The sequence below is a fragment of the Eptatretus burgeri genome, chromosome 4 (genome assembly GCF_056783735.1).
Source record: "Eptatretus burgeri isolate ZD-2024b chromosome 4, Ebu_testis_v1, whole genome shotgun sequence".
Taxonomy (NCBI): domain Eukaryota; kingdom Metazoa; phylum Chordata; class Myxini; order Myxiniformes; family Myxinidae; genus Eptatretus; species Eptatretus burgeri.
In genome coordinates, this window is record NC_140964.1 from 123952210 (window position 1) to 123963221 (window position 11012).

The 11012-nt window shown below is 44.4% G+C and overlaps 1 protein-coding gene across 6 annotated transcripts in view; it reads right to left on the bottom strand.

Moving 5' to 3' along the window:
• Positions 1-10639, bottom strand: part of AGRN (agrin) — a 155669-nt gene extending 145030 nt beyond the window's left edge. For 3 of the 6 annotated variants that reach the window (XM_085876130.1, XM_085876126.1, XM_085876128.1), the window contains exons 1-2: positions 10280-10631; positions 8557-8800 (exon numbers count right to left, since the gene is read on the bottom strand). In XM_085876130.1, the coding sequence (XP_085732256.1) occupies positions 8557-8800; positions 10280-10459 (424 nt within the window). In that variant the 5' untranslated portion in view covers positions 10460-10631. Of the gene's footprint in view, positions 1-8556; positions 8801-10279 lie in introns of all 6 variants that reach the window. The other 3 variants (XM_085876127.1, XM_085876125.1, XR_015056767.1) reach the window with 2 other exon arrangements.
• Between the last annotated feature and the right edge of the window lie 373 nt (positions 10640-11012).

Sequence of the window (11012 nt, forward strand, 5' to 3'; positions counted from 1 at the left end):
TCAGATGAATTAAATCTTCCATGGAGAAAGATAGAGGGATGTGAAAGGTGTAATGCTGATTCCAGCTATTCCAGCATTGCTTTTATGAACATAAGTATAATTAGGTAAACCTGCAATGAGAACACGACACCAATAACATATCCTGTCATCACTTTGATTACCTGCAAAACCCAAGATAGCAAAGTAATGTAGGACCAATCCAGTAACTGCTCCCACAGGACCGAAAAAGGATGCAGTTTTTAATAAAACTATTTCCACATTTCCAACCTGGCCTCCAAAGCCATTCTCCGACTGGGAATCATCAATCATGAAAAGTCCTTCATCGGCCCACCTAAAGTCCTGACCACACACAAAGTTTTTGTCCACAGCCTGATGGAGTACTGCTCGACCCTTTGGGCTGGTGCTCCTGCCTCTCACCTTTCTCGGCATCACGCTGTAGAAGCCAAGGCATTTCGAATCATTGGCATCTCCCGCAATGAGGCTTAGTCTTTGTGCCTCTCACTCAATCACCGCAGGTTGGTCGGTGGTCTTTCTGTCTTCTACCGTCTCCTCTCCAGCCTTGCCCCCCCCTCTCTCTCTCTCTGCGATTTGTCCCCACCACATTTCCTCAGGGCGCTCAAGGTCTGCCAACAACCCCCTTCTGGTAAAACTAACAAATTCACGAATCACTGCTCATCTTCACTCTTTCATTCCTCTTTTTACCCACCTTTGGAATAAACCCCCACACTCTCTTCAATCCCAATCTTCCATCCAGGTGTTCAAAACAGCTGTTCACCACCACCTCTTATCTTGCCCCATCCAAAACCTCGATCTTTTCAACCCCTGTTAATCCACCCCAAGCCCACCCCCTTCAAATTCCCTACTTTCCTTCCTGAAAGTCCCTGTAGTGTCCATCTTGTATACCCCGTGTTGCCCGCCCCACCCCTCTCCCTTCCACAGATCTCCTAATGTCTCTATTCCCCACTGTTTTGTCATTCCCTCTCCTGCCCCTCTTTTCTCATGCCCCCTTGATGTGTGTTGTGTGTTAGCTCTCGTACGAGCCTCGACAATGTATACAAAAAAAAATAAAACTAGAAGCACTCACATTGACGGACGGACGCACGCACGCATGCATGCCACGACCGAGCTCCTTTTATATATTTGATGCCTGGTTTGACATCGAATGTGAAACAATAATGTATTCCTGCACCTCAGTACAACGTAATAATATACAAGTGATTCCAATCTGGCAATGGGCTCCCCAAAAAGCAGCCAAACTGCTCTGGATAAGAAACCATCTATTTATAACGTACGCAAGTAAACTGGAAATTTCGATTCCCCTCCGCCGATGATTCACAGATGTTCTTTCCTTTCCTTCTGTTGACCCCCATACTTTTACTTTTACTTGTAAAATTTTGGTCAAAATTTGGTTTGGTCAGTTTGACCCCATACTTTGTACAAAAATCCAAACTTTTACTCCTCCTGCAACCTTTTTTTTTTATTCTGCTTACTATCGTCTGTACTAATCAAGATTTTGCTTTATTCTTATTTTTTTAAAAAAATATTGTGGCTTTAACTTGTATTTTTTTGGTTTTGATCTTGGCAAAATCGAGACTTCCATCTATAGTTTATACAATTTTACAAAGATCCTTACCACCATGTGGTTTCCTACAACTTGTGACAGGCACTACAACCGAAGTCCCTACAACCTGTGACAATCGTGATTTCCAGTTTTGATTTTCTCTTTTATTAATCCGTGTGCACTCACAAACATAAAAACATGAAGACACGGGGTAAAAAAAATTCTACTCTTGGCTTCCACCGTTCATGCCTGTCTCCCTCTGGACATGGAATGAGGCTTCCCATACAAGATTCCTTACCTGTTCCTGGCAAGCTGAGGCTGGAATTACTGAAAATACATCGTGCTAACTTGCAAAGTACTGAACCACACCCGAATCGTCATCTTTCAGCATACCGAAAATGGTTATGGTGAGCAGTGCGTTGTATGAGCTCAACAATAATAATGATAATAGTAATAATAATAATAATAATAATAATAATAATAATAATAACAATACTGATGGAAAAAACAACAACAGTCGATACCAACCGTTTTTCTGAAAACTTTGACTCCTGCTGACAATTAAATTATTGTATCTGCAGAATGTTTGAATTTATCAATAATCTGAGGTCATTCAACAACTTGCGTAATCTGCTGCATGGAAGAGAGTCTGAACGATACAGCTGCAGATTTGTCCATTGCTCACATCACTCCATACTTGGACTCTCATGAAGGCCTCTGTCCATTATGGATTTTTTTTTTGTATACCTTGTCGAGGCTCGTATAAGAGCTCACACACAATGCACATCAAGGGGGGGGGCATGAGACAAGAGGGGCGGAAGTGGGAGGGACAAAACAGTGGGGAACAGACACATTAGGAGATCTGTAGAAGGGAGAGGGATGGGACAGGGAACATGGGGAATAGAAGATGGACATTACAGGGACTTTCAGGAAGGAAAGCAGGGAATTTGAAGGAAGTGGGCTTGGGTGGATTATCGGGGGTGGAAAAGATCGAGGATTGAGATGGGGGATGATAAGAGGTGGTGGTGAACAGCTATTTTGAAGGCCTGGAAGGAAGAATGGGATTGAATAGAGTGAGGGAGTTTATTCCAAAGGTGGGAAAAAAGAGGAATGAAAGAGTGAAGGTGAGCAGTGATTCGTGATTTTGGTAGTTTTACCAGAAGGGGGTTGTTGACAGATCTTGAGCGCCCTGACGAAATGTGGTGGGGACAAATCGCAGAGAGAGCATGGGGGGCAAGGCTGGAGAGGAGATGGTAGAAGACAGAAAGACCACCGACCAACCTGTGGTGATTGAGTGAGAGGTCCAAAGAATCAGCTTCATTGTGGGAGATGCCAATGATTCGAAATGCCTTGGTTTCTACAGCGTGAAGCCGAGAAAGGTGGGAGGCAGGAGCACCAGCCCAGAGGGGAGAGGAGTACTTCATCAGACTACGGACAAAAGCTTTGTAAGTGGTCAGGAGCTCAGGAGGGCCGAGGAAGGACTCTGCACGACGGAGGATTCCCAGTCGGTGACTGACTTTGGAGGCGAGGTTTGAAATGTGGCTTTCCCAGGAAAGGTCATGGCAGATAGTGAGACCCAGAAGCTTGAAAGAAAGGACTTCTTCCAGAAGATTGTTGAGAAAGTGGAGGGGTGGGTTTTCCAAACGGTCCTTTCGAAGAGACATCGTGAGAGTGTGAGATTTGTCCGGATTCAAAGACATGTTCCACGTGTTGGACCAGTTTGTGATTTTATCCAGATCTGCAGTGAGCAAAGAAGCTGCTGCTTGCCGGTCTGAGGGATGCCCGATGGTACGGCAGAGGGTGGAGTCATCAGCAAAGAGATATAGAGGTTTTTCCAGAGAGTCGGAGAGATCATTGATGAAAAACCAGAAAAAGAACAGGGCCCAGAACGCTACCTTGAGGAACTCCAGCCTGGACAGGAAGAGGGGATGAAAGAACTCCATTTCGGGCCATACGTTGACTGCGACAGGAGAGGAAGTCTGCGAGCCGTGAGTGGAGATGGCCTTGGATACCATAGGAAGAGAGTTTGGTGAGCAGGGCAGGGTGCCAGACTGTGTCAAAAGCACGTGATATGTCCAGGGATACGGCTCGGATTTCCTCTCTGGCATTGAGGACCTCCATCCATTGATGGGAGACCAGAAGCAGCATATCCAGGGAAGAGTGACCTGGTCTGAAACCAAATTGATGATTGGAAATCAAGCCATTGGAGAAGAGGAAGGATTTCATGTCTGAAGCGATGATGGATTCCATAACCTTGCTCATGATTGGGAGATGGCTGATTGGTCTGTAGTTGCAGGGATCTGTTTTTGCTCCTTTTTTATGCAGAGCAGTGATGTTTGCAGATTTCCAAGCAGATGGCAGATGACCTTGGGCAAATGAGAGGGTGAATAGAACAGAGAGAGGGTGAGCAAGAGCAGAAGAGCAGGCTATGAGGACACGTGGGCTGATGCCGTCTGGACCGGTTGCAGAATCTGAGTTGAGGTTTGACAGCAAGCTCTCCACCTTGTCAGGAGAAAAGGACACAGAGTCCAGGGACAGTTGGGTGCGACTGGGTAAGGTGGGTAGTGAGAGTGATGGGTTTTTGACATAAGATTTAGCTGCAAACACCGAGTTTAGGCATTCAGCTTTTTCACGTGCGGTATCAGCAGTGTGGCCATTTGAGGTAAGGGGGGGATGGAGGGGGGACATACACCAGAAACAGATTTGATTAGACACCACCAGGATTTTGAGGAGGGAGAGAGGTTTGAGAGTTCAGACATGAGATGAGAAAGATGTTGTTTTCTGGCTCTCCTGAGGGTAGATACACACTTGTTCCGAGCTTTGTGGAAGGAACTGAGATTGCCCTCAGTTGGGTTTGCTTTCCATGAGGCAAAGGCAAGTTGTTTCAGGAAAACTGCCTCACCACAAGCTTCAGTGAACCAAGGGTGGGAGGAAGGGGAGGACAACTGAAGACGAGAGGGGATAAATCTGTGCCTGAGGGAGAACAAGTTTCTTTGAAAGAATTCCCAGGAAGAGTTGATGTTGGAGAAAGTATCGATAGCAGACCAGTCTATAAGTTTGATGGCTGCTCGGAGACCCTGCCAGTCAGCTTTAGTGAAATGCCAGACTCGATGGCGGTGAGGTGGTTCTCTGATAACAGCCAGAGTGATGTCCACTTTGACAAGGACGTGGTCAGAAGAACCAATTGGAGCGATAGAAGAGCAGCAGATCTTGTCAGGGAAATTAGTCAAAATCAGATCCAGAAGAAAAGGAGTACCATTGGTTGAGATCCGGGTCGGGAAGTTGACTGATTGAGTCAGTGCTAATGAGTCGCAGAAAGCTTTTGCTGAGGTGACATGACAGGTGAGAGGTACCCACACCTCGCCAACTGGCGTGATGACAATTGAAGTCGCCACATACGAGGAAGAGAGAGTTTGGATGAGAAGATAGAAGAATGTCCATGTTTTCGGATGGTGAGGTGCAGATGGAGTCATCACTGTTAGGTGGATGGTACAGTACACATATAAACATGAGGTGGGAGTGGAGGGGAAGCCATAGCCAGAGGTATTCCTGGGGGTTTGGGGGAGTAAGGGCAGTCCCTGGAGAGTGAGGAATAGAGTCTTTGATGAAGAGAGCAACTCCTCCACCAGGATGAGGCTCAGGTCTGTCATACCAGAGGAGGGAGTAACCAGGGAGAGATACTTGGGAGTCAGACACATCTTGGGGGAGGAAAATTCATGTTTGGCAGATAATGTTTGGTTTGTCAGAGGCAACCTGTGTGGAAAGATCTGAAAGGTTTGAGCGAAGTCCCCGGATATTTGAGGTCCACACTTTTAATGAAGAGGGATGGGAGGAGTCTTTGGGTGGAGGGGGTGGGGGGAAGGGGAGGGTAGGACAAGCGACGAGAAGGGGAGGTAAGGAGGGTTGTTGAAAGAGTGTGGGGTATTGCAGAATAGCTTGGGGAGGGGGTCAAATGAGGAAGAGAAAAGGCTCTGTGGTGCAGGGGGAGGGGGACAAGAGAGGGGGAAGGAGGCAGTTGAGGATTTGAGGAGGTGGAGTGAAGAGATGGAGGTGAGAGGGCAGTTGAAGGAGGCAGCTTTGTGGATGAGAGGGGGGGGCAACTTTGAGAAGGATAAGTGAGGGGGATGAAAGGTGGGAGAAAGGTGAGGGGGGATTTTTGAGAGAGGTGAGAGGGAGGCTTGGAGAGAGGAGTGGGATGGTTGCTCTGAGAGTGAGAGTGAGGGGTGAGTTGGCACTGAAGTTGGAAAAAAAGAATGGTTGATGGAAAGCGAACATTCATAGCAAACTGGGGTTTTTAAAAGTTTAAGGTCAGAGATGCGATTTAACACAATTCTTGATCGATGCAATAAAGGCGAATTTAGACAATGGAGAGAAGAAATGCTGGAACAGTTGGAATTTTTTGGCAAGCAATGGAGGAGAGGTCGAAATGAGAGCAGTCTGTTAAAATAGCAGAAGAGTAGTGCATTATGAAACAGTAAAGAGTACCACATGTGTGAGAGAGGAAGATGAAGCATTTTTAGATCGTTTTTGTTGTTATCATGAATGTTTGAGAGAGTTTTCAACAGATTAGTTCATGAAAGAGTTGTGGAAAAAATCGAGGAAGAAGAAGAGGAGGAGGAAGAAGAATAAGAGGAAGAAGAAGAGGCGATGAAGAAGAAGAAGTCGAATGAGTAGAAAGGTGGCGTTTTTTTTTTAAGATAAGAAATAAAGAGATTAGTTGGGAGAAATGGGGGACGTTAGGAAAGTGGGGAAGATATAAATTGAAGGTAATGGGGAGAAAAAAACAAATTAAACGATCGTACACCGAGGGGAACCGGTAGGCCTCAGCCTCGGCCTCAAGCCTAGACCTGAAACACCAGGTAAGACAACGTCACCAAAAACTCACAAAATAGCACGATTTTTGAAACAAAACCGAACAAGGAACACACAGTAACATGTAGGTGAGAAAAATAAACAGTTAAAACGGGACAAATAACGACCGGAAACTTATCTTTGAGATCGTCAGCAGAGAGCTCCTCAGGAGACCTCTCGACGCTCCAAACCCGGAACCGGAAGTCAAATTCCCAGTCGGCTCCCATGCTCCCAATATTCTGCTTCAACGAATGTCATACTCACTGCAAGATTGCCTTTTGCTGATTTCAAAACTGATGCTGATCTCATCAGAAATACCAAATTCTTACCAAGCTGTTCAATAAAACTGGAAGTAGTGCACGGGAAAGCAAAAAATATTAAAATATGGAGTGTACAGAAAATCATGGCAACAATGCAGGCCGTTTATCCAGAATGATAGGGGAGGTAAGGGTATAAATTTCTTTGTGGGTCCTTCGAGAAAGGGAGATTATACAAGACGTGCCAATGTATACCTATTATATACTTATTTTTCAATATACAAGTTTATGATTGGTAAGAATATATATGTATATATATATATATATATATATATATATATATATATATATATATATATATATATATATATTTATGTTATATTTTAACATGCATTGTTTTTCGTATTTGGTGCACTTTGGACTCCCCTTGAGTATGGGTCACATGACCGCCACAATTCAAAGTTTTAAATCATAACCATGAACATTCTCAGTCTGTGTGGCTCAAAAATGAATGACAGTAGGTGTAAGAAAGTGAGGGAAGTGAGTGTACAAGGCACAGTGATTAGAATTTTGTACCTGAGTGTTCGTTCCTTTGATCATTTGTCCCAGTTTTAATGCCCCTATATTGCTGGATGATCTATCACCTATTCCCCATGCATTTCCAATGAAGCCATTGTTATTTTTTGGGGGAACTCGTTAACAGAGTCATTCTACTCTTCAAACTACGCAACTAAGTGAGGCATTCAACTCAATTCAAACGCTTCAACTAACGTGAATGTTTTCATTTCCTTCCAAAATATAAGCACATAGAATGTGCAAGAAAATAAACAAATGATTGTATATTTAATACACACCTCATTAAACTACAATTTCATACTTATGCCATCCTTAATTCTTGTTTCTTATGCAGCACAAGGCTATGGGGTAGCATTATTGGCCGAGGGCATGGTTGTGCCGCTGATGCAACGCCCTCTTGTAGGTTCGAGCAGGATTTTTTGAATTTTTGGCCATGGTGCCGGCGATAACTCACCTACTCTTCACGAAGAACACCATCAAATCTTTAACCTTCAGCAACTAATGCTGACAGATGGGACTCCCAGTTTAACGTGCATCCGAGAGATGGTACACCGATGAATGAATCGCCCTGCCTATGAAACACCAGGATGACAGTTTATAGCTGGGTCGAGATTCCATTCCCAGTTGATTTCTTTCATATTATGGATCGTGTTCTCCCACTGGGTCAATGAATCGTAACAATGAAACTTAATATGAGATGCAAAGATAGACCAATTGCTGAGACCACATTCCAGCATTAGAAGAGTGATCACTTCAGGTGATCTCTCATGACTTAAACTTTATGGCTTGCCTCTTACTCACATGTCATTCATCATAAAAGACATTCACTCAATCTTCCTTGGTCATTTGTTGGTGTAATTTTGTAGTTTCAAACACTTTTTCAAGTTTGATCTTGGTAAGATATGGGTAGTGTCCAAAGCTAAAATGATTAGAAATTGAATGATCATTGGACAATGAATTTCAGGTAACTGTTGGTGATATTATTTTTGTTGTTGGGGAGTGCTTGAAGTGCCAGGAAAGAAAAACAGCATCAAAGTGAATATTTAGTTTTGCTTAGGAATTATGGGAGCAAGCCACAGATATATTTATTTGTTGAAATATCCTTCTTTAACCTCCTCTGCCAAATCACCAACCTAAATGAGAAAACCCTGATGACATTGTCAAGTGTTTTTCTTCAAAAGTCCTTGAGAACCTCGAAAGCAATAAGATTCCATGTCTTTATATAATGTGAGAAGAAGCAGCATCAACGATATGTTGGTTTCAGTTTCTGGTTTTGTGAGAACTCATAGAAACCAGGTCTTACCCACTCACCTTCAATGGCATTTTCCACCCTCTTAAGGTTCTTGAGCGTCACACGCAAAGGACTGGACGTAAGACGGAAAGTGTGCAGCGCTGGTTGCGGGCGCAGAAGGAAGATTCGTGTGTCCCCGAGCACAGCGGTGCTGTCACAGATGTCTGGCTCCCCAAAACCTTCAACTGTGATCATCCGGCGTCGATCCGGTGCCTCGGTGCCTTTAAGAAAACCTTCTCCTTTGAGGCAGCGCCATACACGTACCTGCATACAGCAGTTTTAACAGACGGTTTAAACAATGCATGAATAACATTTAAACCCCTGAGAAGTAAACAAGGCCAAAATGTAGTGCACCTAAGGAATCCCTTAAGGTTGATGCACACCTTTAGTGTCAATGGCATTTCTGATCAAACAATATGTTTGAAAGTGACATTGATCTTTGTTAAATGGGATTCCAAACGAGAACCTAAACTTTGGATCACCCTTTAGCAAATGTTGCATAATGTGGTATAGCCACCTTTACTTCTCATGCGGTCAGGTAATCCATGTTAGATCAGGAAATGTCGGTGGATTTGAAATAGCAGCACCAGATTTAATGAATTTGTCGATATTGTGGAAGATATCAAAAGCATTATTCAAGATTGTTGCTCAGACTATTTCTGATGTACTCGACTTGTTCAGTGACCCAACCGTAGAAAGGTGATTTTTACATGAAAACTTCATCACAGATATATGTTGGCTGAGGCCAGCGCAGTGAGGTTGATTTTCCATCTAATGATGTAACTTTGTTAAAATAATTATCCATGGGTCAGCACTCCCATGTTGAAAGTTTTGTGTCAATTTCTCAAGGCTCTCCAGGGGTTCATCCTGGCATGGTGGATCTGTGTTGCCTGAAGCCAGCAACGTGGAAAGGTTGAGTGAGACAAAGAAAACAATTTTAAAAGCGAATAAAAGTGAAAAATTGAGGGCAAAAGAAAAACAAAACAACGAAGACCTCGGCCGCAGCTCCGCAACCCACAACATGGTCAAAGTCTCAAGGATGGTTGTGTATGCCTATTCCTCATATATAGACTTAAACCAAAGCTGAAATTTATTTAGATTTAATAACCATGGGTGAGTAAGTGTCCCAAGACAAACATGTAAAATTATATAAAGTGCAGATAATGAAAAAAACAAACAAATCGGAAACACACGAGGATGTCCAATGATCACACGGGATGCCCAACGAGGCACACACAGGTGCATTCAGGTAATGTTCAGCACTCGAAGGATGTAGCTAATGCCGATTCCATTTGTAAGTGTCCATCGCTATATTAACTGATCCAAAACGACCAGAGTTCCACTAATAAAGCAATGCCAAAATATCTGTGGAACACACATAAAGTGCCCTTCACATTGTCATCCATATGTAGCTGCAGCATGAATAGGTGGGGATTGTAGTCGTTTTTGACACTCCGCAAGCAAGTTGGAATGCCTTGGCTGTTAAAGGAACTCAAAGATTGCCAGGCAGAGGTGGGATAATTGCTAGAATAAAAGGGGGACCCGAGGGGCTTTGTGGACTGTACTTATTCCAGCAAGGCGCAGTGACAAAGCAAACTTTTGTTGAAAGTTTGATTGCAAACTGTCATGCAACATCTTGCTCATTTTGGGTCACTTAGTCATTTTTTTTTCTGCACTTACTGGACCTACCTCAAACCAAGACAAATAGACAGTTTGGTTATGTTCAAGCGTCCGCACACCCACCGTGCAGGAGAAACGCCTGCTTCCCGAACCGTGTTTCTGCACCTTCTCCACCGTCCCCGTGAGCAGAATCGGAGCATGACTCTCACGGCTCTCCAGGGGTTCATCCCGGCATACTGGATCCGTGCTGCCTGAAACCAGCAACGCGGCAAAGATGAGTGAAACGAGCAGCGGATGAGGCATGTTCCTCTTCCAGTTCGTCGAGCAGCAGGTGTGTCTTTTAGGGGCAGCCGGATGAGACGAGAGACTCCCCCGGGCGCTTTTAGAGCATCAGGGACACGGCAGACGGTGCCTGGGGGTGGTGGGAGGCGACGTGGGCGCTCGTTTCTGGACGTGATGTCGAGCCAACTTTGGCAAAGCGGAGGGACCGCAATGCCCCCACCCGACAAGCTTAGGCTCCCCTCCTCCCAGTCCCATCCCATCCCAATGCAACGCATCACTCACCACCAATTAACTGCTGTGACATAGTCTCATGAAATCTGTACGTGCCGTGCACGCAGATTCACCTTTAGATTCCACACGTGCTGAGGAAGCAGAATCTGGTACTCGCAGGCACTTAAAATTGCATCCCGGGTTTATGTCGCAAATGTCTCAAACTCCAAAGGTCCACGCGCATCAGTCGGTGAAGATATCGACAGATACAGTCATTCCATTGACACTTCAGGCCCAACGCGACAACTTTATGGGATAATTAAATTATTTGTAGAAGAGACAGATGGAAGAAAATCTTGGAAAT